This window comes from Heptranchias perlo, chromosome 44 (genome assembly GCF_035084215.1).
Source record: "Heptranchias perlo isolate sHepPer1 chromosome 44, sHepPer1.hap1, whole genome shotgun sequence".
Classification (NCBI taxonomy): domain Eukaryota; kingdom Metazoa; phylum Chordata; class Chondrichthyes; order Hexanchiformes; family Hexanchidae; genus Heptranchias; species Heptranchias perlo.
In genome coordinates, this window is record NC_090368.1 from 1,851,142 (window position 1) to 1,877,845 (window position 26,704).

Consider the following 26,704-nt stretch of genomic DNA (forward strand, 5'->3'; position numbering starts at 1 on the left):
GGATTCCCCCACCAGAGGAAATAGTTTCTCTGTATCTTCCCCATCGAATCCCTTTATCATTTTAAACACCTCGATCTGATCATCTCTCAACCTTCTAAACTCAAGGGAATACGAGCTAAGTCTACACAACCTGTCCTCATAATTTAACCCTTTAAACCCCGGTATCATTTTGGTGAATCTGCACTGCAGCCCCTCCAGGGCCAATATATCCTTCCTGTGGTTGCACTGTTTTGGAGTTGACCACTAGGAGGGGCTAGCCCTGTTGGCAAGTCATTGTCTGATTTCCAATCCCTTGTGGGATTAGACAGGGTGGGATATTAAAGGATACGGGGAGTGAGCAGGGGAGTGGGATATTAAAGGATACGGGGAGTGAGCAGGAGAGTGGGATATTAAAGGGTACGGGGAGTGAGCAGGAGAGTGGGATATTAAAGGATACGGGGAGTGAGCAGGAGAGTGGGATATTAAAGGGTACGGGGAGTGAGCAGGAGAGTGGGATATTAAAGGGTACGGGGAGTGAGCAGGAGAGTGGGATATTAAAGGATACGGGGAGTGAGCAGGAGAGTGGGATATTAAAGGGTACGGGGAGTGAGCAGGAGAGTGGGATATTAAAGGGTACGGGGAGTGAGCAGGGGAGTGGGATATTAAAGGGTGCGGGGAGTGAGCAGGGGAGTGGGATATTAAAGGGGGCGGGGAGTGAGCAGGGGAGTGGGATATTAAAGGGTACGGGGAGTGAGCAGGGGAGTGGGATATTAAAAGATACGGGGAGTGAGCAGGAGAGTGGGATATTAAAGGTTGCGGGGAGTGAGCTGGGGAGTGGGATATTAAAGGGTACGGGGAGTGAGCAGGAGAGTGGGGTATTAAAGGATGCGGGGAGTGAGCAGGAGAGTGGGATATTAAAGGGTACGGGGAGTGAGCAGGAGAGTGGGATATTAAAGGATACGGGGAGTGAGCAGGAGAATGGGATATTAAAGGGTACGGGGAGTGAGCAGGGGAGTGGGATATTAAAGGGGGCGGGGAGTGAGCAGGGGAGTGGGATATTAAAGGGTACGGGGAGTGAGCAGGGGAGTGGGATATTAAAAGATACGGGGAGTGAGCAGGAGAGTGGGATATTAAAGGTTGCGGGGAGTGAGCTGGGGAGTGGGATATTAAAGGGTACGGGGAGTGAGCAGGAGAGTGGGGTATTAAAGGATGCGGGGAGTGAGCAGGAGAGTGGGATATTAAAGGGTACGGGGAGTGAGCAGGAGAGTGGGATATTAAAGGATACGGGGAGTGAGCAGGAGAGTGGGATATTAAAGGGTACGGGGAGTGAGCAGGAGAGTGGGATATTAAAGTATAAGGGGAGTGAGCAGGAGAGTGGGATATTAAAGGGTACGGGGAGTGAGCAGGAGAGTGGGATATTAAAGGGTACGGGGAGTGAGCAGGAGAGTGGGATATTAAAGGATACGGGGAGTGAGCAGGGGAGTGGGATATTAAAGGGTACGGGGAGTGAGCAGGGGAGTGGGATATTAAAGGGTACGGGGAGTGAGCAGGGGAGTGGGATATCAAAAGATACGGGGAGTGAGCAGGAGAGTGGGATATTAAAGGTTGCGGGGAGTGAGCTGGGGAGTGGGATATTAAAGGGTACAGGGAGTGAGCAGGAGAGTGGGGTATTAAAGGGTATGGGGAGTGAACAGGAGAGTGGGATATTAAAGGGGGCGGGGAGTGAGCAGGAAAGTGGGATATTAAAGGATACGGGGAGTGAGCAGGAGAGTGGAATATTAAAGTGTACAGGGAGTGAGCAGGAGAGTGGGATATTAAAGGGTACGGGGAGTGAGCAGGAGAGTGTGGTATTAAAGGGTACGGGGAGTGAGCAGGAGAGTGGGGTATTAAAGGATAAGGGGAGTGAACAGGGGAGTGGGATATTAAAGGGTACGATGAGTGAGCAGGAGAGTGGGGTATTAAAGGATACGGGGAGTGAGCAGGGGAGTGGGATATTAAAGGGTACGGGGAGTGAGCAGGGGAGTGGGATATTAAAGGATACGGGGAGTGAGCAGGGGAGTGGGATATTAAAGGGTACGGGGAGTGAGCAGGAGAGTGGGGTATTAAAGGGTACGGGGAGTGTGCAGGGGAGTGGGATATTAAAGGGTACGGGGAGTGAGCAGGAGAGTGGGATATTAAAGGGTATGTGGAGTGAGCAGGAGAGTGGGATATTAAAGGGTACGGGGAGTGAGCAGGGGAGTGGGATATTAAAGGGTACGGGGAGTGAGCAGGAGAGTGGGATATTAAAGGGTATGTGGAGTGAGCAGGAGAGTGGGATATTAAAGGGTACGGGGAGTGAGCAGGGGAGTGGGATATTAAAGGGTACGGGGAGTGAGCAGGAGAGTGGGATATTAAAGGGGGCGGGGAGTGAACAGGAGAGTGGGATATTAAAGGGTGCAGGGAGTGAGCTGGAGAGTGGGATATTAAAGGGTGCGGGGAGTGAGCTGGAGAGTGGGGTATTAAAGGGTACGGGGAGTGAGCAGGAGAGTGGGATATTAAAGGGTACGGGGAGTGAGCAGGAGAGTGGGATATTAAAGGGTACGGGGAGTGAGCTGGAGAGTGGGGTATTAAAGGGTACGGGGAGTGAGCAGGAGAGTGGGATATTAAAGGGTACGGGGAGTGAGCTGGAGAGTGGGATATTAAAGGGTACGGGGAGTGAGCAGGGGAGTGGGATATTAAAGGGTACGGGGAGTGAGCAGGGGAGTGGGATATTAAAGGGTACGGGGAGTGAGCAGGGGAGTGGGATATTAAAGGGTACGGGGAGTGAGCAGGAGAGTGGGATATTAAAGGGTACGGGGAGTGAGCTGGAGAGTGGGATATTAAAGGGTACGGGGAGTGAGCAGGGGAGTGGGATATTAAAGGGTACGGGGAGTGAGCAGGGGAGTGGGATATTAAAGGGTACGGGGAGTGAGCAGGAGAGTGGGATATTAAAGGGTACGGGGAGTGAGCAGGGGAGTGGGATATTAAAGGGTACGGGGAGTGAGCAGGGGAGTGGGATATTAAAGGGTACGGGGAGTGAGCTGGAGAGTGGGGTATTAAAGGGTACGGGGAGTGAGCAGGAGAGTGGGATATTAAAGGGTACGGGGAGTGAGCTGGAGAGTGGGGTATTAAAGGGTACGGGGAGTGAGCAGGAGAGTGGGATATTAAAGGGTACGGGGAGTGAGCTGGAGAGTGGGATATTAAAGGGTACGGGGAGTGAGCAGGAGAGTGGGATATTAAAGGGTACAGGGAGTGAGCAGGAGAGTGGGGTATTAAAGGGTACGGGGAGTGTGCAGGGGAGTGGGATATTAAAGGGTACGGGGAGTGAGCTGGAGAGTGGGATAGTAAAGGGTACGGGGAGTGAGCAGGAGAGTGGGATAGTAAAGGGTGCAGGGAGTGAGCAGGAGAGTGGGATATTAAAGGGTACGGGGAGTGTGATATTAAAGGGTACGGGGAGTGAGCTGGAGAGTGGGATAGTAAAGGGTGCAGGGAGTGAGCAGGAGAGTGGGATATTAAAGGGTACGGGGAGTGAGCAGGAGAGTGGGTGGCTAACGTGAAGAAAACGCTGGCACGGACTGGATGGGTGGAATGGCCTGTTCCAGTGCTGAAACATTCTGATTTATTCAGTTTCTATATATTTTTTTTCTCTCCTTTCTCATTGGATTTCTCTCCCAGTCCCGAATGAGGCCAACCGCCTTCCCTCACCTCACCCAAGGGGCCATTCCTTATTGAGTGAGCGGTGGTGGGAGGCTATTGAACCATGAGCTGGAGAGGGGGCTGCACCACAGATGAGCCCAACCCACACACACATGATTCCCAGAAGTGGGGACCATCCCTGATTTACCCCTCTCTCGGGGAGGGGAGTGGGCACAGAGGGAGGTCAGAATTTGGCATGCACTCTGATCAAAATGGCTCAGCAAATCCCTGACCTAACCGGCAGGACTGTGAAGGGAGCCCTTCCATCCTTTGCATTCTTGTGGCACACGTGAACAAGGAAGTAAAAGGGGTGGAAAAAAACAAAGCAGGGCCCTGCGGAGATGTGAGAGCCGCTTCTGATGATCATGTTTCACCGCGGCCGCAAACCCGGTGAGCACTAAGACCCTGTGGGAGGTGGGAAAAGAAAACTTTGCGATTGATAGAAAAGTTTTGGCTGGAGAGAGAGAGAGAAGGAAATTCAGAGGGAAAGAAAACTCAAGTTAAAAATCATCCCGTTCTTCCCAGTAGGATGAGGGCGAGGGATCACTGACTCAGTTAGAGGTAAACTTCTTAAAAGTTCAGGAACTGAATTCAAACTTTTTAAAAAAAATACTTTGTGAACTATCAGGGTTGGACTTGCTTGTCATGGTGTTAATATCACTCTCAAGTTTGACCAAACTTTTTTTTTGTTTCAAAAGATTAAGTTGTATTCTCACCTTTTAATTATGGGGAACTCCTCCCAGCTTCTCTGTGTGTTTTTTAAAATTTAAATATCTCAATGTATTTCTTAAAAGCCCTGATGATTGAGCTCCCTGCACCCCTTCCCACCAACTTCCCTCAGAGAGGCCTCTGATGCTGTGTGAAGCCTGGGCTCTCGCATAGTTTCTGCACCAAGGTTGAAGCCACTGAGTGGCAGGCTGAATGGCTCAGATCAGGCGGGGCGAGGGAGACATAATTCAGTCTGACCGACTAATTGCAAAATGTTTGCCTCAGGCTGGCACTTGGAAAATTACTTTTTGCATTAAAACTTGCAAATTAATTATGGTTGAGTTTTTCTTTTTAATCACAGTAATTATCACACAGCCTTCCCAGTGTTCAACACAGGGCAGTAGCCAGATAGCCCTCAGAGATCTCTGCGTTCCTCCAATTCTGGCCTCTTGTCTGCCCGGGCCCTAAGCTCTGGAATTCCCTCCCTAAACCTCTCCTCCTTTGAGATGCTCCTTAAAACCTACCTCTTGATCACCTGTCTTAATATCTCCTTACGTGGCTCGGTGTCAAATTTTGTCTGATTTTCGCTCCTGTGGAGTGCCTCGGGACGTTTTATTACATTAAAGGCGCTGTATAAATGCAAGTTGTTGTTCGCTTCGGCACAGTTTGTTATATAAAAATAACTATCGTCCTCTCCTGAAGGTGCCGACTCTCACTGGAGTACGTATGCCCTCTGTTACCTTGCCCAAGCATTGGAACATAGGAACAGGAGTAGGCCATTCGGCCCCTCGTGCCTGCTCCGCCATTTGATAAGATCATGGCTGATCTGTGATCTAACTCCATATACCTGCCTTTGGCCCATATCCCTTAATACCTTTGGTTGCCAAAAAGCTATCTATCTCAGATTTAAATTTAGCAATTGAGCTGGTATCAATTGCCGTTTGCGGAAGAGAGTTCCAAACTTCTACCACCCTTTGTGTAGAAATGTTTTCTAATCTCGCTCCTGAAAGGCCTGGCTCTAATTTTTAGACTGTGCCCCCTACTCCTAGAATCCCCAACCAGCGGAAATAGTTTCTCTCTATCCACCCATTCTTCACACTGCCAGTGAATATTTGCAAGCTGTTCCACCAAGGGGTGCATCGCAGCCCCGCCCCACTCCTGCCCTGATGTCCACCCGTTCGCACTTCTCCAGTAAGGTTCACTGGACGGTGATCAGGTGCAGGAACCCTGGCTGATTTCCCCCCCCCCCCCCCCCTCCTCCCTCCCTCCCTAACCTGGGGGGAGGGGAAACGGAGGGGAAACTGAGGCCAACAGTCATGGAGCTGCTGTTGCTCCGGCTCAGATCAGCGAGGGCCACACGGGCGTAGAACCCGGGTCCTTGCTGTTTCCCCCTGACCCAGCGAAATCGTCCGTCAAGCCAAGCGGGCAGCTCCTGCCTCTGGCCCCCTTCAAGGAACCAGAAAAATGTGTAATTTTAATTTTTTTTGCTGTCGACTTTCTGGGAAACGGCAGTTAAGACCTGTATTGTTTATCTCTGGAACGTTAAGGGATTTTTTTTTGGGGGCATTGAGGGGAAACTCGAAGAGCGGAGCTCGTTTCTGTTGGAGTGAAAATGGGATGAGGGAGGTAAGGCAAAGGGGACGTGGTCCAGGTTTTTTTTTAAAAAAATGCTGAGAGGCGCAGGCAATAAGCCAGCCGAGGACACGGACAGCGGGCGGGTGCTCACCGGGACGGCGCTGATGTACTATTTACACAGCAGAAAGGTAACATCCTGATTTGTAGTTGCAGTTTGGAAACGGGAGTAAAGCCGGTCAACGATGGAATCTGCAGCTTCTGCCGGGGGAATCCGGGAGTACAAGATCGTGATGCTGGGAGCAGGCGGAGTTGGAAAGAGCGGTGCGTAGATTTTCTGTTTTTTCGATTTTTTTCTCCTCCCAGAATGGGGTACGACTCATTCTGGGGTACAGTCCGACAGGGGGCCAGGTGCTGCTCGGTACGCCGTTCAAGTGGCCACTCTTCACGCTGGGGCTGCAGGCTGAGCTATTCGACCGCAGGGGGCAGCCACCCGTTGGCTGCAGAGGTTGTCGAACAAAGACCTCTCAAACAATCCTTTTATAAGTCACTGGTTGAGGCCCCAGCGTCCAATTCTGGGCACCGCACTTTAGAGAGAACGTCAAGGCCTTGGAGAAGGTGCAGAGGTGATTTACTAGAATGAGGGATGAGGGACTTCAGTTATGTGGAGAGGCTGGGATTGTTCTCCTTCGAGCAGAGAAGGTTAAGGGGAGATTTAATAGAGGTGTTCAAAATAATGACAGGTTTTGATAGAGTAGTTCGAGAGAAACTCTTTCCACTGGCGGGAGGTTCGGTAACCAGAGGACACAGATTGAAGATAATTGGGAAAAGAACCAGAGGGGAGATGAGGAGAATTAATTTTTTTAAAAAAACACAGCGAGTTGTGATGATCTGGAACGCGCTGCCTGACAGGGCGGTGGAAGCAGATTCATTGGTAATTTTCAAAAGGGAGTTGGACAAATACAATAAATTGCAGAGCTATGGGCAAAGAGCAGGGGGACAGCTGGTTCAAAGCGCCTGCACATTCTGTGCTGTGATCATTCTGTGAATCTTCGTCATTGACATGCAGAGCACAAACAATAAGCAGTGAGCTGGTAAATCAGTTTCTCACTCAAAGCTTTTAACTGGGGAATTAAAAAAAAAGAGACACCCAGGGTTTTTAAAATCGGTGTTGTGAATCTGCAGGGTCCTGTTGGTCTCGTTCACCTTTGGTGGTTTATTTTCAGCTGTTGCTAGGTAGCCTTGCATCTCGTAGCAACAGAAGGGAACCCCTGCCTTGTCAGCTGACTGTGTGGAGAGCGGTGAGATTTAATGAGAGGCAGATGGGTTAGATTAGTTTCTCTCAAGATTTAAAGCTTGCTCCCTTTTCTTTCTCGAGGTGACGTGTTAATCGAGGCGAGAATGCTCGAAATAACACAGCGGCTCAGTCAACATCTGCAAAGAGAAAAGACAGATTAATGTTTCGAGTGCAACCTTTAGTCCCTCATATTTCCCACTTTTATTTCATATTTCCAGCATTTGTTGTTCCTCTTTGTAAAATCACATAGACTTGCTTCGAATTTTGCGGCACAGAAACAGGCCATTCGGCCCATCTGGTCTGTGCTGGTGTTTATGCTCCACACGAGCCTCCTCCCTCCCCTCTTCATCTCACCCTATCAGCATATCCTTCTATTCCTGTCTCCCTCATGTACTTATCGAGCTTCCCCTTAAATGCATCTATGTTATTCACCTCAACTACTCCATGTGGGAGTGAGTTCCACATTCTCACCACTCTCTGGGTTAAGAAGTTTCTCCTGAATTCCCTATTGGATTTATTCGTGACTCTCTTATATTTATGGCCCCTAGTTCTGGTCTCCCCCCACAAGTGGAAACATCTTCTCTACGTCTACCCTATCGAACCCCTTCATAATTTTAACGACCTCTATCTCTCAACCCTCTCTAAAGAGCCCCAGCCTGTTCAGTCTCTCCGTTCTGTTATCTCCGTTCTGGTATCATTCTTGCAAATGTTATTAATCGGGGCTGTTTCTGCTGTGCACAGTTTCCTGTCCCTTTCTCCCTCTTCCCCCCTTCCTCCCACCACAGGGACCCAACCATGTCAGTTCTGCCCCCAACCCTCCCCAGGTCACCATGACGTCATTCCCCTCTCTGCTCCCCTCCCCCAACATCTCGGGAACGGCCTCATTCAGAACTGGGGCTTCTCCGCAGGGGATTAAGCGGACGGTGATGTCATTTGCTCATCCCATAATACGCAGCAGGAAGAGATGCCACGGCAACCCGAGTGTTCCAATTAAGGGACCGCAGAGCCATGGAAAACAAGGGGAGAGATGGAGCAATTAGGTGGAGCGGAGAGTAAGTGATGTGATGAACAGAATGATTCATTACCCACCAATTTATTTTACAGTTTAACAGCAACTTGCATTTATTCATTTATTTAATGTAGTAAAAGGTCCCAAGGCCTTTCACAGGAGCGTAAATCAGACAAAAATTTGACACATAGGGAAATATTAGGACAGGTGACCAAAAGCTTGGTCAAAGAGGCAGGTTTTAAGGAGCGTCTTAAAAAGGTAGAGAGGCAGAGAGGTTTAGGGAGGGAATTCCAGAGCTTAGGGCCCAGGCAGCTGAAGGCACGGCCGCCAATGGTGGAGCGATGGGAATCGGGGGATGCGCAAGAGGCCAGAATTGGAGGAGCGCAGAGATCTCGGAGGGCTGTGGGGCTGGAGGAGGTTACAGAGATAGGGAGGGGCGAGGGCCATGGAGGGATTTGAACACGAGGGCTGGGGACGCACCCTGATAAGCTTCCAGTGTGTGGCTCGGCACATTTACCAACCGAGCCCCGAGGAGAATGGATCGATCAGATTTTGTGCTAAATTTATTGGGGTGAAGGGAGGAGGTGTTTCTGAATGGTCTGTTACTGAATCCCCAGAGCAGGTTCCGGGTATCTCAAACAGAGTTTCTACTGACACCACTGTGTCAGCCAATGTGTAGGAGGCAGGGCAGGGCTTACGGCAGGAGTCACAGCAAACAGTCTATTTTACAGCAAACAAAGCCTATTTACTCAGCAAACAGAGTCCATTTAAACAGTGCACTACAGCAAACAGTCTACAGAGTCTATTTAATATGAGTCTCGACGAACTGCAGCAACTTCTCCCAATAATAGCAGGATTACTTCTCCAGCAAAACGCAGCGAGTGGAGGATAGTTGCATAATACAAATTATGTGCCTAAAATCAATCCCAGTCACTGACAGCAGTGCAGTCTCCAGGCGTGATTGATGGGGGAATTACCCAATCATCTTCACTCTGGCCGGGAACAGTGGTATCGCAAGATTAAATGGGTTTCTCTCCTTGCAGCAATGACGATGCAGTTGATCAGCCATCGCTTCCTGGATTACCATGATCCGACCATCGGTAAGAGACGGCTTCAGTCTGAACTCATCAGTGTGGGGGTTGGACCAAAGCACAAAACTGGCCAGCAATTGACACTCAATGAAAGGGGGCATGAGGACAGATGGTCTATCAACCCGTGTGTGGAGGGAGCTTTACTCTGTATCTAACCCGTGCTGTACCTGCCCTGGGAGTGTTTGACGGGACAGTGTAGAGGGAGCTTTACTCTGTATCTAACCCTGTACCTGCCCTGGGAGTGTTTGATGGGACAGTGTAGAGGGAGCTTTACTCTGTATCTAACCCGTGCTGCCCGGGAATGGTTATTGTTGGCGGTGGGAGCCAGTAAAGGTCAAGTGATCTATTAATGACCTTCATGAGATGAGCAGTCGTTAAATACCTTGGTGCTGCCCTAAGGGACGAGGCGGGGTTTTCTCCTGTCTGAGATTCCTAGAGTAACCAAAGGCCGGCAGATGACAGCAGACAATAATGTAAGACGAACGTGATCCGAAGCTTCCTTCTTGTTCTTGTTCCTAATTTACTTTTTAAACCCGCTCCATTTCTCAGAGGATGCCTACAAAACAAGAGTTCGCATCGACGAGGAGTCCGCTCATCTGGACATTCTGGACACCGCGGGGCAGGTGCGTAATGAGAGGCAGCACTGGACCCTCAGAGAGGCGCCCCCCCATCCCCCCCCAAAATCTGGCTGTCCAACCCCCACCACCTCACCCAGGCCAGTGCCCTCTCAAAGCCCACCACAGTTCTGTACATCCATATGTTTCTCTCAGTGTACCCCTTCCCCCCCACCCCCGACTCTGGCCGAGATACAGATCCACCGGCAGTGACTGCCCTTTAACTCCTGCTGCACCTGACCGGGGGAGTGGCCATTCCTCTTGCGGCAAGTGTGGCAGGCTATTTGACCACAGAAGCCATCGCAGCTGCGCTCAATCCCGTCCTTGCCCGACGCGTTTTGAAGTAGAAGGTCACTGGACAGTGACCAGGATCGAATAACCAAGGCTATACCCCACCCCCCGCCCACACCCCTAGTCCAGGGCACTGAGGCCAACTGTGCCACATCTTCTGTTGCCCCCCCCCCCCAGCTAACTCAATGCCAATCAACAGTGGAATAACCCACTAAATAGCTCAGTACGAGCCTGGGCAGTGCCTTTACCCACTGAACCACCAGTTCCAGTTACTGTTTGGCAGAAGGATGAACTTGCATTTATATAGCACCTTTCCCCACCTCAGGACGTCCCAAGGTGCTTTACAGCCAGTGAAATTCATTTTTTTAATGTAGGAAAGGCGGCAGCCAAATCCCACAAACAGCAATGTTACGAGGAGAGATTACACAAATGGGGGTTGTATTCTCTAGAGTTTCGAAGGTTAAGGGGCGATCTGATCGAAGTTTATAAGATATTAAGGGGAACGGATAGGGTGGATAGAGAGAAACTATTTCCGCTGGTTGGGGATTCTAGGAGTAGGGGGCACAGTCTAAAAATTAGAGCCAGACCTTTCAGGAGTGAGATTAGAAAACATTTCTATACACAAAGGGTGGTAGAAGTTTGGAACTCTCTTCCGCAAATGGCAATTGATACTAGCTCAATTGCTAAATTTAAATGTGAGATAGATAGATAGATTTTTGGCAACCAAAGGTATTAATGGATATGGGTCAAAGGCAGGTATATGGAGTTAGATCACAGATCAGCCATGATCTTATCGAATGGCGGAGCAGGCACGAGGGGCTGAATGGCCTTCTCCTGTTCCTATGTGATAAATGACCAGATCATCTGTTTTAGTGATGTTGGTTGAGGGATAAATATTGGCCCCAGGATGCTGGGGAGAACATCTTCGTAATAGTGGCTGTGGGATCTTTTACACTCACCTGAGAGGGGCAGACGGGGCCTCGGTTTAACGTCTCATCCGAAAGACGGCACCTCCGACAGTGCAGCGCTCCCTCAGTACTGACCCTCCGACAGTGCAGCGCTCCCTCAGTACTGACCCTCCGACGGTGCAGCGCTCCCTCAGTACTGACCCTCCGACGGTGCAGCGCTCCCTCAGTACTGACCCTCCGACGGTGCAGCGCTCCCTCAGTACTGACCCTCCGACGGTGCAGCGCTCCCTCAGTACTGACCCTCCGACGGTGCAGCGCTCCCTCAGTACTGACCCTCCGACGGTGCAGCGCTCCCTCAGTACTGACCCTCCGACGGTGCAGCGCTCCCTCAGTACTGACCCTCCGACGGTGCAGCGCTCCCTCAGTACTGACCCTCCGACGGTGCAGCGCTCCCTCAGTACTGACCCTCCGACGGTGCAGCGCTCCCTCAGTACTGACCCTCCGACAGTGCAGTGCTCCCTCAGTACTGCACTGGGAGTGTCGGCCTGGATTTTGTGCTCAAGTCTCTGGAGTGGGGCTCGAACCCATGACCTTCTGACTCAGAGGGGGAAGATCGCAGGTTCGTGGTTTAGTTCCTGACGGAAGGGAGGGGCTCGAGGAGGAGTCGGGGGGGGTGGGGGGGGGGAGACCCTTTACGCGCCCTGCATCCTTGTTAGGAGAGGCTGCCCTTATTGCCTGGCGACCGACGTTTATGAATGCTGCGTTTCAGGCGGAGTTCACGGCCATGAGGGACCAGTACATGCGCGGAGGCGAGGGATTCGTCATCTGCTACTCCATCACGGACCGCCGCAGCTTCCAGGAGGCCGTCGAGTTCAAGCAGCTGATCTACCGGGTGCGGCACACCTACGACATCCCGGTGGTGCTGGTGGGGAACAAGTCGGACTTGTGTAACCTTCGGCAGGTAAAGGCCGTCGAGACCGCCCTGTACCAACGGCTGTCCCCGGTGCGAGGGGACCTCCCCCCTTTTCATAATCCCATCCTCAGAGGAGATTTAATCGGTTCTGGGCCTCGTTACTCTGTAATTCATTTCATTCCAAAGAAAGAACTTGCATTTCTGCCGTGTTTTTCACCACCTCGGGACGTCCCAAAGCGCTTCGCAGACAATGAGGTACTATTTTTTTTTTGAAGTGCAGTCGCTGTTGTAATGCAGGAAAGGCGGCAGCCGATTTGCGCACAGCAAGATCCCACAAACAGCAATGTGATAAATGACCAGATAATTTTTTTTTTTTTAAAAAAGGTGACGTTGGTTGAGGGGATAAATATTGGCCCCAGGGCACCGGGGAGAATCCCCTTGCACTTCTTCAAAATAATGGCCGCGGGATCTTTTACATCCACCCGAGAGGGGCAGACGGGGCCTCGGTTTGACGTCTCATCCGAAAGACGGCACCTCCAACAGTGCAACGCTCCCTCAGTACTGGCAGTGGGAGTGACGGCCTGGATTATGGGGCTCAAGTGTCTGGAGTGGGGCTCGAACCCACGACCTCTGACTCTGAGGCAAGAGAGAGAGAGAGAGAGCTACCCACTGAACCACAGCTGACACCACATAGAGATGACGATTACTCTTTTCTCACCTCAATACGAGCAGGCACCCTGTGGTGCCTCCCCCCAAGAGACTATTCTTCATACGTCAAACCCAGACAGCAGGCAATTCGACAGTGGAGGGCATCGCCCACTCCTGTCCTCACCCCATCTTCCACAAGTATGCATTTTCTAGCAGTGGGTCCCTGGATAGCAATCAGGAGCAGGGTTATTCCCACCGGCGTTGCATCACTGAAACCCGTCCCCTCCTCCACGGGAATTGGCACGCGAGAAAATGGACCCTTTTTGGGGGAAGGGAAGTACAAGAGGATAATCAAAGCCCGTGGGAACCAGTATCCCAGCGGGAGTCAGGAGAGGAGGGGGACAAATTCACACAAACGCTAAAAAAAGACAGGCCGAGCTCAGGGTACGCACCTGCACGCAGGTAGCTGGTTAGCCCGGCGTGGTTCTTTCCAGCGAAGGGTTAAGCGCGTGGATCCAGGCAGCTGCAGCTCTGCGGTCCCTGCCGGAGAAATCGTTCGGCCGAGAGCAAATCGGTGGCTCCGTTCCCGAAGCCCAGGCAGGGAGCTAATGGCTTGCTGCGTAGCTCTGAGCAGAGCTCCTCCGTGTGGTGCGGACAACTGTCCTGCTCCATCACGGAGCTCCGTGTGCAGACCTCAGCCCAGGAAATAATGCAGCGTCTCCTCACAATGGAGCTGCACCTCTCGTTGGGAGCAAGTGAACAAGGAGTCCAGTCTCCTGATGCACATTACCCTTTTTTTCTTTCAGCTGCCAGAATAATATGATTTAATATAACAGCAGTATGTGTCAGCCGTGGTTCAGCGGGTCGCACTATAGCCTCTGAGTCAGAAGGTCGTGGGTTCGAGTCCCACTCTAGAGATTTCAGCACAAAATCCAGGCCGACACTCCCAGTGCCAGTACTGAGGGAGTGCTGCACTGTCAGAGGTGCCGTCTTTCGAATGAGACGTCAAACCGAGGCCCCGTCTCATCCCTCTCAGGTGGACGTAAAAGATCCCACGGATGCTATTTCAAAGAGCTGGGGAGTTCTGCCCGGTGTCCTGGGCCAACATCACTAAAAACAGATGATCTGGTCATTATCACATTGCTGTTTGTGGGATCTTGCTGTGCGCAAATTGGCTGCCCCGTTTCCTACATTACAACAGTGACTACACTTCACAAAGTACTTCATTGGCTGTAAAGCACTTTGGGACGACCTGAGGTTGTGAAAGGCGCGATAGAAATCCCTCCCGACCCGAGGGTGCCGACTAACGTCGGGGTACGGTCCCCTCCCTCCTGCCCTAACCAGCGTCGGGGTACGGTCCCCTCCCTCCTGCCCTAACCAGCGTCGGGGTACGGTCCCCTCCCTCCTGCCCTGACCAGCGTCGGGGTACGGTCCCCCCCCACCTCCTGCCCTGACCAGCGTTGGGGTACGATCCCCCCCACCTCCTGCCCTGACCAGCGTCTGGGTACGGTCCCCTCCCTCCTGCCCCAACGTCTGGGTACGGTCCCCTCCCTCCTGCCCTGACCAGCGTTGGGGTACGGTCCCCTCCCTCCTGCCCTGACCAGCGTTGGGGTACGGTCCCCTCCCTCCTGCCCCGACGTCGGGGTACGGTCCCCCCCCTCCTGCCCCGACCAGCGTCGGGGTACGGTCCCCCCCCCTCCTGCCCCGACGTCGGGGTACGGTCCCCTCCCTCCTGCCCTGACTAGCGTCGGGGTACGGTCCCCCCCCTCCTGCCCCGACCAGCGTCGGGGTACGGTCCCCCCCCCTCCTGCCCCGACCAGCGTCGGGGTACGGTCCCCCCCCCTCCTGCCCTGACTAGCGTCGGGGTACGGTCCCCTCCCTCCTGCCCCGACCAGCGTCGGGGTACGGTCCCCTCCCTCCTGCCCCGACCAGCGTCGGGGTACGGTCCCCTCCCTCCTGCCCCGACCAGCGTCGGGGTACGGTCCCCTCCCTCCTGCCCTAATGTTGGGGTACGGTTCTAGACTGCCGGTTACCGTTTATACTTCACCCAGGAAAATTAACAGGGGATGAATAAACCCCCCCCCACTCTTGCCTCTGCAGGTGTCAAAGGACGAGGGCACGGTGCTGGCACGAGAGTTCAACTGCCCTTTCTTCGAGACCTCGGCCGCCCTGCGGTACTTCATCGACGACGTATTCCAGGCTATGGTGCGCGAGATCCGCCGCAAGGAGAAGGAGGCAGTGCTGGCACAGGAGCGGCGCTCGAAGCACAAGGACAGTGTCTGGAAAAGGCTAAAGGGGCCCTTCAGGAAGAAGAGGGACTCGGTAACGTGAGAGGGGAGTGGGGGAGGCAGGGGGGCAATGGGGAAGACTGCTGCTCCGGCTCCCCCACACTTCACCCCCTGCGCGCGCGAGGTGTGTGTTTCAGCACGTGACCCACTCCGTCACTTTGCGATAGTTTTCCCCCCCTCCCCCTTTCGTGGTGAACTGAATTAAACGGTACAGAATCTATCCCCCCGCCCCCCCCCAAGGGCCTACTGAAATAACCAGCTTCTCACTAAATACAACTGAATGATGGATACACCGCAGTCAAACTCATATTGGCCGTATTATAGACAGGTTTGGACAATACATTTTCGGGCCAGACGTTCATCCCTTCTACCACTCATTGTTATTATTAAACACTGAACTATAGAACACTTCCCATTAAAGGCACCCAGCATGGGTTAGATACAGAGTAAAGCTCCCTCTACACTGTCCCATCAAACACTCCCAGGGCAGGTACAGCATGGGTTAGATACAGAGTAAAGCTCCCTCTACACTGTCCCATCAAACACTCCCAGGGCAGGTACAGCACGGGTTAGATACAGAGTAAAGCTCCCTCTACACTGTCCCATCAAACACTCCCAGGGCAGGTACAGCACGGGTTAGATACAGAGTAAAGCTCCCTCTACACTAGAACTAGGGGGCATAATCTTAGAATAAGGGGCTGCTCTTTCAAAACTGAGATGAGGAGAAACTTCTTCACTCAGAGGGTGGTAGGTCTGTGGAATTTGCTGCCCCAGGAAGCTGTGGAAGCTACATCATTAAATAGATTTAAAACAGAAATAGACAGTTTCTTGAAGTAAAGGGAATTAGGGGTTACGGGGAGCGAGGCAGGAAATTGGACATGAATTTAGATTTGAGGTTAGGATCAGACCAGCCATGATCTTATTGAATGGCGGAGCAGGCTCGAGGGGCCGATTGGCCCACTCCTGCTCCTATTTCTTATGTTCTTATGTACACTGTTCCATCAAACACTCCCGGGGCAGATACAGCACGGGTTAGATACAGGGTAAAGCTCCCACTACACTGTCCCATCAATGTTCCTGAGCCCCAAACCCAGAAGAGAGCCTCCTACTGCACTATCGTGTGACCTATTTGAGTGCGAATGCTAATCAGGTCTGAATTAAGAACGATCTGTGCTGTGGTGCACAGACTGACAATTCATTGCTGCGGTTTCCAGCCTCCAGGAAGTGAGCCCAAGAATGCCCCTTTCAGTATTCACTTGGGACCCCCCGTACATGCACCGTTCTGTGTGCTGGACTCAAGTCCGAGTCTCACGCATTAAAAAGCCAGTATTCACGCTGAACATGACAGTCACTGACTTGATGTACTGGTATTTATATAAATGGAATTCTCAATCTGACCATCTCACTGACTGACGTGGAATTAAAGGCCCCCACGCAATTTTCTCTCCGCCACCTTCCAGGAACTCCCTCATGTTTTGGTTAACGGGCCCCAACAGGTGTCATCCGCCGAGTGGTCGGTCTTCGTAGGCGAGTCTGGGCAATGGAGAGAGTCGGCAGGCTGCTCGACTGCAGGAGGCATCACACGGCCCTGTCCTCACCCGGAGTTCCAAAGCTCGCAGGAGTCGCCGAACAGCGACCGGGAATGGCTTGATTTTGCTCTCCCCGATCGCAAAAGGTCCCGAGGCAACTTGCAAACCCCCCTCTCCCCACCCCACAGATGAGGGACGAATCTGCATGAGTCAGCACCACCCGAGATATCGAGCGAATGTTAGACTTCTGGTTTAAATGATGCAAAACTTGACTGTAAACTAAATGACTGTATCTGTGATGGGATCGGCCTTGGAGTCACCACCCCCATCCCCCCCCGCTATTGAACTGACGTAAACTTAATGTAAATTGTTTGATGTAACACTGGTGTTGAAGATGCTTGCCTATTAAATGAAGATTATAAAAAACTTTTAAAAAGCAGGGGGGAGTGTGGAGACCAATTGGATGGTTCTTTCAAAGAGCTGGCACAGGCACGATGGACCGAATGGCCTCCTTCTGTGCTGGACGACTGTATGAGCGACCACACGTGAGGGGGTGGGTGTCGGAGCGAGACTGCACTCTGCACTAAATGCACTCGCCACACACGAGCGAGCAAGTGAATCAGAACACCTCGAGGCTGAGACTCTCCATGGTTTTACAATGCGCTGTCCCCTCTGCCCCCTCCTCCTGTCCGGATGGCGCTGAGTCTCAGCTCCAGATTAACCCGCCGCTCTCCGGTTCCTTAGCAGAGATGCCGTTCCTCATCGCGCGGGCCGGCTAGTCGACCTGGGGGTGCATCGCAGCAGAGCCTGACGGCCATGCGCTTTCCAGCAAAAAGGGGGGGGGGGGGGGGTGGGGGGGAAGTGAGGGGTGGTGTCGCTGGATAGCGATCAGGAGCAGGAACCCTGGCTGATTCGCCACCTCCTCCCCCAAGCCAGGGGAACAGATGTCAATGGTTTCCAGCCCCACTGCCCGAGATCTGCTAACTCAGCACATGGCAGTGATTCTGCCTGGCCAGTGTGGCTCGGCGCCACCATGACTGGCATCTGGCCGCACCGATTGAGCCAGTGACTGCCCGGGAACACCTCGAAATTCCCAAGCTGTGGCAGCCATCGGCAAGGAGGAGACGCCCCTGTGGGAATATTCCCACAATAAAAATCCCCAATAACGGCCTGGGGAGTCCAGTACATCGTTCCCTTCCCACACAAAGAAAAACACCACACACTCACCGGAAAATGCGGATATTGCACAAATCAGCAATAAAAACAGAAAGTTCTGGAAATCCACAGCGGGCCCCGTCAGCGTCTGGAACAGAAAAGATGGGTTGATGTTTCGGGTGGGACACTAGGGTCACTTCATAAATCGAACGGATCATTACGTTGATATTGACAAGATGTGGGCGATTTGAAGATGGAGGCTACAGCTTAGTACTGTACCCCAGTGTTATACAGTGACAGACATGTACCCACCAGTACTGTACCTCAGTGTTATACAGGGACAGACCTGTACCCACCAGTACTGTACCCCAGTGTTATACAGAGACAGACCTGTACCCACCAGTACTGTACCCCAGTGTTATACAGTGACAGACCTGTACCCACCAGTACTGTACCCCAGTGTTATACAGGGACAGACCTGTACCCACCAGTACTGTACCCCAGTGTTATACAGAGACAGACCTGTACCCACCAGTACTGTACCCCAGTGTTATACAGGGACAGACCTGTACCCACCAGTACTGTACCCCAGTGTTATACAGGGACGGACCTGTACCCACCAGTACTGTACCCTAGTGTTATACAGGGACGGACCTGTACCCACCAGTACTGTACCCCAGTGTTATACAGGGACGGACCTGTACCCACCAGTACTGTACCCCAGTGTTATACAGGGATGGACCTGTACCCACCAGTACTGTACCCCAGTGTTATACAGGGACGGACCTGTACCCACCAGTACTGTACCCCAGTGTTATACAGGGACGGACCTGTACCCACCAGTACTGTACCCCAGTGTTATACAGGGACGGACCTGTACCCACCAGTACTGTACCCCAGTGTTATACAGGGACGGACCTGTACCCACCAGTACTGTACCCCAGTGTTATACAGGGACAGACCTGTACCCACCAGTACTGTACCCCAGTGTTATACAGGGACGGACCTGTACCCACCAGTACTGTACCCCAGTGTTATACAGGGACAGACCTGTACCCACCAGTACTGTACCCGTGTTATACAGGAACAGACCTGTACCCACCAGTACTGTACCCCAGTGTTATACAGTGACAGACCTGTACCCACCAGTACTGTACCCCAGTGTTATACAGGGACGGACCTGTACCCACCAGTACTGTACCCCAGTGTTATACAGGGACAGACCTGTACCCACCAGTACTGTACCCGTGTTATACAGGAACAGACCTGTACCTACCAGTACTGTACCCCAGTGTTATACAGTGACAGACCTGTACCCACCAGTACTGTACCCGTGTTATACAGTGACAGACCTGTACCCACCAGTACTGTACCCCAGTGTTATACAGGGACAGACCTGTGCCCACCAGTACTGTACCCCAGTGTTATACAGGGACAGACCTGTACCCACCAGTACTGTACCCCAGTGTTATACAGGGACCAACCTGTACCCACCAGTACTGTACCCCAGTGTTATAGTGACCGACCTGTACCCACCAATACTGTACCCCAGTGTTATAGTGACAGACTTGTGCCCACCAGTACTGTACTCTAGTGTTATACAGCTCAGAATACAGTCTCCAAACACAACCCATGTTTGGAAGGACAGAATCTAGAATTGAACGACACAGTTCAAGTGGAAAGTGTATGAAAATGTCACACAGCATCATTACACTGTACTGACAGCACTGGCGTGCAAGTGTGTGCAGCTTAACTGGTGCATGTATGCCTTGCGCTTTCAGTGTGTGTGTGTGTGTGTGTGTGGGGGGGGGGGGCTCTTTCACCCAATCTGTACCCTGATCGCACTCACTCTGTGGGGGGTGGGGGTTCGGGTGTGAAGCCCCCCCCCCCATGTTTAGTCTGCCTGCCGAAACGTACCATTTGGGCTCGCACACATAGATTGGCGACTTGGGTGAGGTACTGGGGGGGGGGGTGGGGTGGGGGTAGAGGGACTGAACCTACGGGTAAGAACCAGGTTTAAAAGTAAAGCAGATCTCACTGTCCCCTCATCCTAAAACAGAGGGCTGCTCGACGATGGGTGTGTACCAGACGTTTAATGGGCTCTGTTTTGAAGAGGTGACTAAAGTAGTGGACAGGGGAATGTCAATGGATGTTATTTATATGGACTTCCAGAAGGCATTTGATAAGGTCCCACATAAGAGACTGTTAGCTAAGATAGAAGCCCATGGAATCGAGGGAAAAGTACAGACTTGGTTAGGAAGTTGGTTGAGCGAAAGGCGACAGAGAGTAGGGATAATGGGTAGGTACTCACATTGGCAGGATGTGACTAGTGGAGTCCCGCAGGGATCTGTCTTGGGGCCTCAATTATTCACAATATTTATTAACGACTTAGATGAAGGCATAGAAAGTCTCATCTAAGTTTGTCGATGACACAAAGATTGGTGGCATTGTAAGCAGTGTAGATGAAAACATAAAATTACAAAGCGATATTGATAGATTAGGTGAATGGGCAAAACTGTGGCAAATGGAATTCAATGTAGACAAGTGTGAGGTCATCCACTTTGGATCAAAAAAGGATAGAACAGGGTACTTTCTAAATGGTAAAAAGTTAAAAACAGTGGATGTCCAAAGGGACTTCGGGGTTCAGGTACATAGATCATTAAAGTGTCATGAACAAGTGCAGAAAATAATCAAGAAGGCTAATGGAATGCTGGCCTTTATATCTAGAGGACTAGAGTACAAGGGGGCAGAAGTTATGCTGCAGCTATACAAAACCCTGGTTAGACCGCACCTGGAGTACTGTGAGCAGTTCTGGGCACCGCACCTTCGGAAGGACATATTGGCCTTGGAGGGAGTGCAGCGTAGGTTTACTAGAATGATACCTGGACTTCAAGGGTTAAGTTACGAGGAGAGATTACACAAATTGGGGTTGTATTCTCTAGAGTTTCGAAGGTTATGGGGTGATCTGATCGAAGTTTATAAGATATTAAGGGGAACAGATAGGGTGGATAGAGAGAAACTATTTCCGCTGGTTGGGGATTCTAGGAGTAGGGGGCACAGTCTAAAAATTAGAGCCAGACCTTTCAGGAGTGAGATTAGAAAACATTTCTACACACAAAGGGTGGTAGAAGTTTGGAACTCTCTTCCGCAAATGGCAATTGATACTGGCTCAATTGCTAAATTTAAATCTGAGATAGATAGCTTTTTGGCAATCAAAGGTATTAAGGGATATGGGCCAAAGGCAGGTATATGGAGTTAGATCACAGATCAGCCATGATCTTATCAAATGGCGGAGCAGGCATGAGGGGCTGAATGGCCTACTCCTGTTCCTAGGTTCGTGACCAGGTAGATTGGGCCAGACCAATCATTGATATTCCCGGCAAAGTCATTCATCAAAACCGCCCACCCCGTCACATAGTGAGCCCAAGGAGGAAAGTGGAGAGAGAAATATAATTAATTTGGTTTTGCCTTGTCGATTTGAGGGGGGGTCACCTCGACCGTGGAGGGGAACAGGGCGCCAGAGGACTAGCCCACTGTCCCCCCCCCTTAATAAAACCACCTACATCGTGCACTGCAGGCGCTTTGTAAAAGGGGACTGTCCCGTCTGCAGAGTGAGCAGATTATTCACCTTCGATCTCACCCCCCACTCCTCAAAATATCATCGCCTGGTGTGACTAATTCATTCAGTGCCTTTCAACCCTCTTCCAGCAATACACTTGGAGCAAGGATTTCAACTTGATCGATTGCAGATTCCCGATACAGAACGGCTGGCTTTCCCGCTACCTCGGACGAGCGGTTGAAATTCGAGGGGTTTGATCCTCATTTCAGTGCTAATCAGTCATCGAGAGGTACCAGCACTTCACACGTCAGCACAGGCAGGTACCTTAAGAATCGAGAACTTGCATTTCTATCGCTCCTCAGCACGTCCCAAAGCACTTCGCAGCCAATGAAGTACTTTTTGAGGTGTAGTCACTGTTGTAATGTAGGCAAACGCAGCAGCTAATCGGTGCATAGCGAGATCCCACAAACAGCAATGAGATAAAGACCAGATAAGATAATCTCTGTTATAGTCGGATTGTTTTCGGTGACGTCGGTTGAGGGATAAATATCGGCCCAGGACACCGGGGAAAACTCCCCTGCTCTTCTTCGAAATAGCGGGCGTCAGATCTTTTACATCCACCCAAGAGGGGCAGACGGGGCCTCGGTTTAACGTTTCATCCGAAAGACGGCACCTCCGACAGTGCGGCGCTCCCTCAGTACCGACCCTCCGACAGCGCGGCGCTCCCTCAGTACCGACCCTCCGACAGCGCGGCGCTCCCTCAGTACCGACCCTCCGACAGCGCGGCGCTCCCTCAGTACCGACCCTCCGACAGCGCGGCGCTCCCTCAGTACCGACCCTCCGACAGCGCGGCGCTCCCTCAGTACCGACCCTCCGACAGCGCGGCGCTCCCTCAGTACCGACCCTCCGACAGCGCGGCGCTCCCTCAGTACCGACCCTCCGACAGCGCGGCGCTCCCTCAGTACCGACCCTCCGACAGCGCGGCGCTCCCTCAGTACCGACCCTCCGACAGCGCGGCGCTCCCTCAGTACCGACCCTCCGACAGCGCGGCGCTCCCTCAGTACCGACCCTCCGACAGCGCGGCGCTCCCTCAGTACTGGCACCAGGTGCGTTTGCCTGGATTACATGCTCAAGACTCTGGAGTGGAACCCGAGCCCACGACCTTCTGACTCAGACGAGAGACGCTGCTCACTGGGCCACGGCTGACACTTCACTGAACAAAGCCGCCAAAGGACCCAGAAAAGATTTTTATCTTTTCGCTCCCTCCGCCCACCCCCCACCCCCGTGACTAGGTGGGTAGATGTACTGCCCGGTGTGGCACGGAGCTAGAGAGATACACCGCAGGCTCCATCTCCCGGTCCGTGCTGAGATAAACTATCTACAAGTAGGGGTGGGGGGGTCGGCGGAGGGGAAGAATATCGGCCAGGATTCCCACTGGAAAATGCATACGTGCGAGGAGAAGGATGGATTAGTTGGTGACGCCCCATGTGGTCAAATAGCCCATCGAGCCCCGCTGTCCAATGGCCACTTGGGGCGCTGCTGCCCAGCGCCTTCCGCAGGGAAAATATTTCCATACCTGTTGTTAGAGGGGGGGTTTAAAAAAAGTTTTATTCCGCAGAAACGTTGCAAGATGAGGAATAGGAAACGTAGGAACAGAAGGAGGCCATTTAGCCCCTCGTGCCTGCTCCGCCATTTGATAAGATCATGGCTGATCTGTGATCTAACTCCATATACCTGCCTTTGGCCCATATCCCTTAATACCTTTGGTTGCCAAAAAGCTATCTATCTCAGATTTAAATTTAGCAATTGAGCCAGTATCAATTGCCATTTGCGGAAGAGAGTTCCAAACTACTACCACCCTTTGTGTGTAGAAATGTTTTCTAATCTCGCTCCAGGAAGGTCTGGCTCTAATTTTTAGACTGTGCCCCCTACTCCTAGAATCCCCATCCAGCGGAAATAGTTTCTCCCTATCCACCCTATCCGTTCCCCTTAATATCTTATAAACTTCGATCAGATCACCCCTTAACCTTCGAAACTCTAGAGAATACAACCCCAATTTGTGTAATCTCTCCTCGTTACTTAACCCTTGAAGTCCGGGTATCATTCTAGTAAACCTACGCTGCACTCCCTCCAAGGCCAATATGTCCTTCCGAAGGTGCGGTGCATAATTCACAAAATTCAGTCTGATAACGGCACAGAGTCGCAGGGATCTGAGTCTCAGGCAAAGGAGGCCCAAGCAGGAAAGTAGCTCAGTGCCTCCCAATCCTAGTGTATTGGTGGGGGGGCCTAAAGGCTAATCAATCACAAAGACAACTTCATAAGTCTCTGCGCCCCCCCCCCACCCCGCCCTCAAAAGCGGGATGCGTGGGAGACTTGCAGCAGGTCAGACTCGGGCTGCCTGGGACGAGGGACCGATCTGCTGCAGGAGCCTCTCAAGGTAGAACCACGCGGGGCAGGCTGCATGTGAACTCAGCCCTCCCCGCCTGTCCTCTCGCTGGGGTCCGTGCAGGTCCCACAAGCTCTGGCCGCCCCCCCCCCCCCACCGCCCCAGGTACCTCACCCGCGTGGCTGTTCCTCATGCGTCAGCCCAGACGGCGAGCGAGGGCCATGGGTGGCGTCACAACCCTACCTGACCCTGTCCTCACCCGATACACAGGCAGCGCGCGTCCAAAAATTCACCTTCCTCCTCCCAAGGAGGCTCAGTGGCCAGCACCTCTCCTCTCCGAGTCAGCAGGTCGTGGGTTCGAGCCCCACTCCAGACACTTGAGCACCTAATCCAGGCCGACACTCCCAGTGCCAGTACTGTGGGAGTGCTGCACTGTCGGAGGTGCCGTCTTCCTGATGAGACATTAAACCGAGGCCCCGTCCGCCCCCCTCAGGCGAGGTGAATAAAAGATCCCATGACCACTATTTCGAAGAAGAGCAGGGGAGTTCTCCCCGGTGTCCTGGCTAATATTTATTTACTTAAAACAGATTATCTGGTCATTATCACGTTGCTGTTTGTGGGATCTTGCTGTGCGCAAATTGGCTGCCTTCTTCCTACATTCTAAAAGTGACCACACTTCAAAAGTACTTCATTGGCTGTAAAGCGCTTTGGGAACGTCCTGAAAGGCGCTGTAGAAATGCAAAATCTTTCTTTCTTACACTCGGTCTCATCACCAATGGTGTCCTACCTTTCTCCTCTCTCCGGGCGCCGACTCTCGCCGGGGTTTCTCGTCCCTCACCCACGTAGTTATCTGTCATCTGCTGTGGACGAGCCTAGGCTGGGCAGTGTTGGCAGGACACTCGATACGGACGGTGGATCCCGGTCACACCCAATCCTGTCCTCACCCTCCATCCTCACAGGAGTCACAGGACGGCGATCAGGAGCAGGATCGACGGCCGATTTTCTGCCCCTGACCCGTCGCAGGGGGAAACTGAAACACACTGGCTGAGGTCAACGAACAACACAGGACAGAGATTGGACCTGGTCGATGTGGTTAAGTGCCACACTGAGTAGTGACACTTACCCACTGATGATCAGTGGAAGTAGCTGATATCAAACAGAGCAGACACCAGTAAACAATGACAGCACTCAAAACAACAAAATGCTGAGGTACTTGGTTGGTTTAATATCCCTCACAGTATCACTCAGTAACCCCTCTCCCCCCAGCGCCCTGTGTTACTGACTGTATCTCTACTGATGTTAATCCCTCTCCCTCACACTGTCTCTCACTAACCCCTCTCCCCCAGCGCCCTGTATCTCTACTGATGTTAATCCCTCTCCCTCACACTGTCACTCAGTAACCCCTCTCCCCCAGCGCCCTGTGTTACTGACTGTATCTCTACTGATGTTAATCCAGCTCCCTCACACTGTCACTCAGTAACCCCTCTCCCCCAGCGCCCTGTGTTACTGACTGTATCTCTACTGATGTTAATCCAGCTCCCTCACACCGTCACTCAGTAACCCCTCTCCCCCAGCACCCTGTGTTACTGACTGTATCTCTACTGATGTTAATCCCTCTCCCTCACACTGTTGGGCAGAAGAATGCAGTACAACAACGTACAACTGATACAGAATTATTTCATTGTGTTTTTAAAAACGATTCCTGCTTCTCTTCCGCCCTGCCCCCGTCGGCCTCTGACTGGGGTGAGCGTCCCTCGGGAGCAGGACGCCCTCTGTGGCCATTCATTACCCACAACGCTAGGCAGCGAGCGTGGACAAGATATTCGACCACAGGGAGGCATCACAAATATCCGCACACGCATTTTCCAGCAGGGGTCACCGAACAGTGACCCGAACCAGGAACGATGACCCTCCCCTAACCCAGGGGTCAAATGTCAAGCCCCCGAATCATTGCCCCATCTGAGTTCAGTGAATCCAGCACGGAGCAGGGATGGAACCTGGAATTCCAGGTGCGCGTGCGTGTGGCTGAACACATTTCCGTCCCCACAAGCCTCCCAGAAACCGCCATGTAAAAACGCTCCCCCAAAGCAAAAAATTATAAGACGTAGTTTATTTATTTACAACTTTTTTTTTTAAGAAAATATGATGCTTCGAATATAAACCCTTTTTAAAAACTCTGCATGACTTTTAAGAATCCAGACAGTCTCTTGCGTCGGTGAGATACGCTTTTTGCAAGTTCTCATTTCCTGATTAATCGTCCGTTTTCTGTCTCACTTGCTCTGAATGAAATTCTCAGACAGCCAACCTTGGCGGGACGTGCTGCTCTCGGTCCATGTGTCGCTGCGTCCTCGCGCTCTTGCTCTCTCTCTCTCTCTCTCTCCTGCCCACCCGGTCTCCGGGACACGCGCAGCGTGGAACAGTTCGCTCGTGTGTGTGTGTGTGTGTGTGTGTGTGTGTGTGTTTTAAATTCCTGCAACGAGGGTAGAATTGTCGAAATAACACCACGTACTGTGGTGAGCTTCTCTCTCTCTCTCTCTCTCTGACGCACCATTCACTCAGTCGCTGTCCGAGCCAACTGCAGACGATCCTTTCCGTTTGCGTTTCGGCTTGGGTTTAGCATCCTCCTCTTCCTGCAGGGAATTAAAGTCAGCGCAGAGTCAAGGTCCGTCTCGATCCTCGCACAAAAAAAAACCCAAATCCCCCCCCCCAAGCCGTGACTTTTTATCTCCGCAGCGCTCTTTAGAAGGCGCACTGCGCTACCCCCCTCACACATCCTTCCCCAGGACAGACGGGTGCGCGACACCATCCTGGGCAGAGCTGCGCAATTCAGGAGAAACCTCTTTACCCAGAGAGCGGTGAGGATGGGGAACTCGCTCCCACATGGAGCGGTTGAGGCGAATAGCACAGATGCACTTAAGGGGAAGTTAGATAAACACGAGGGAGAAAGGAATAGATAGGGTGAGATGAAGTAGGGAGGGTGGAGGCTCGTGTGGAGTATAAACACCGGCACGGACCAGTTGGGCCGAATGGCCTGTTCTTTGCT

General features: G+C 52.2%; 2 protein-coding genes across 3 annotated transcripts in view; one reads left to right on the plus strand and one right to left on the minus strand.

The window, feature by feature from the left end:
• Nucleotides 1-3,976: 3,976 nt before the first annotated feature.
• On the plus strand, nucleotides 3,977-17,000 carry LOC137306577 (GTP-binding protein Rit1-like). Of its 2 annotated transcripts, none has more exons than XM_067975868.1 (6): nucleotides 3,977-4,083; nucleotides 6,184-6,297; nucleotides 9,323-9,379; nucleotides 9,920-9,993; nucleotides 11,953-12,144; nucleotides 14,845-17,000. In XM_067975868.1, the coding sequence occupies exons 2-6, from the start codon at nucleotides 6,219-6,221 to the stop codon at nucleotides 15,073-15,075; spliced, it is 633 nt and encodes a 210-aa protein (XP_067831969.1). In that variant the 5' UTR covers nucleotides 3,977-4,083; nucleotides 6,184-6,218; the 3' UTR covers nucleotides 15,076-17,000. The 2 variants fall into 2 exon arrangements, with proteins under 2 accessions (XP_067831969.1, XP_067831968.1); XM_067975867.1 differs by lacking the exon at nucleotides 3,977-4,083 and adding an exon at nucleotides 4,094-4,254.
• An 8,756-nt stretch (nucleotides 17,001-25,756) lies between these two features.
• The window catches only part of ints3 (integrator complex subunit 3), a 64,944-nt gene continuing 63,996 nt past the window's right edge, over nucleotides 25,757-26,704 (minus strand). Inside the window, exon 21 of the mRNA XM_067976018.1 lies at nucleotides 25,757-26,291. Coding sequence (XP_067832119.1) covers nucleotides 26,217-26,291 — 75 coding nt within the window. The 3' untranslated portion in view covers nucleotides 25,757-26,216. The remainder of the gene's footprint in view (nucleotides 26,292-26,704) is intronic.

What these genes read in the sequence shown, in the direction of transcription:
- LOC137306577 (XM_067975868.1), top strand. Translation starts at nt 6,219, where the DNA reads ATGGAATCTGCAGCTTCTGCCGGGGGAATCCGGGAGTACAAGATCGTG. An exon ending in AGGCGGAGTTGGAAAGAGCG is followed by an intron (nt 6,298 to 9,322) that starts GTGCGTAGATTT and finishes CTCTCCTTGCAG; the next exon opens with CAATGACGATGCAGTTGATC. An exon ending in TTACCATGATCCGACCATCG is followed by an intron (nt 9,380 to 9,919) that starts GTAAGAGACGGC and finishes TCCATTTCTCAG; the next exon opens with AGGATGCCTACAAAACAAGA.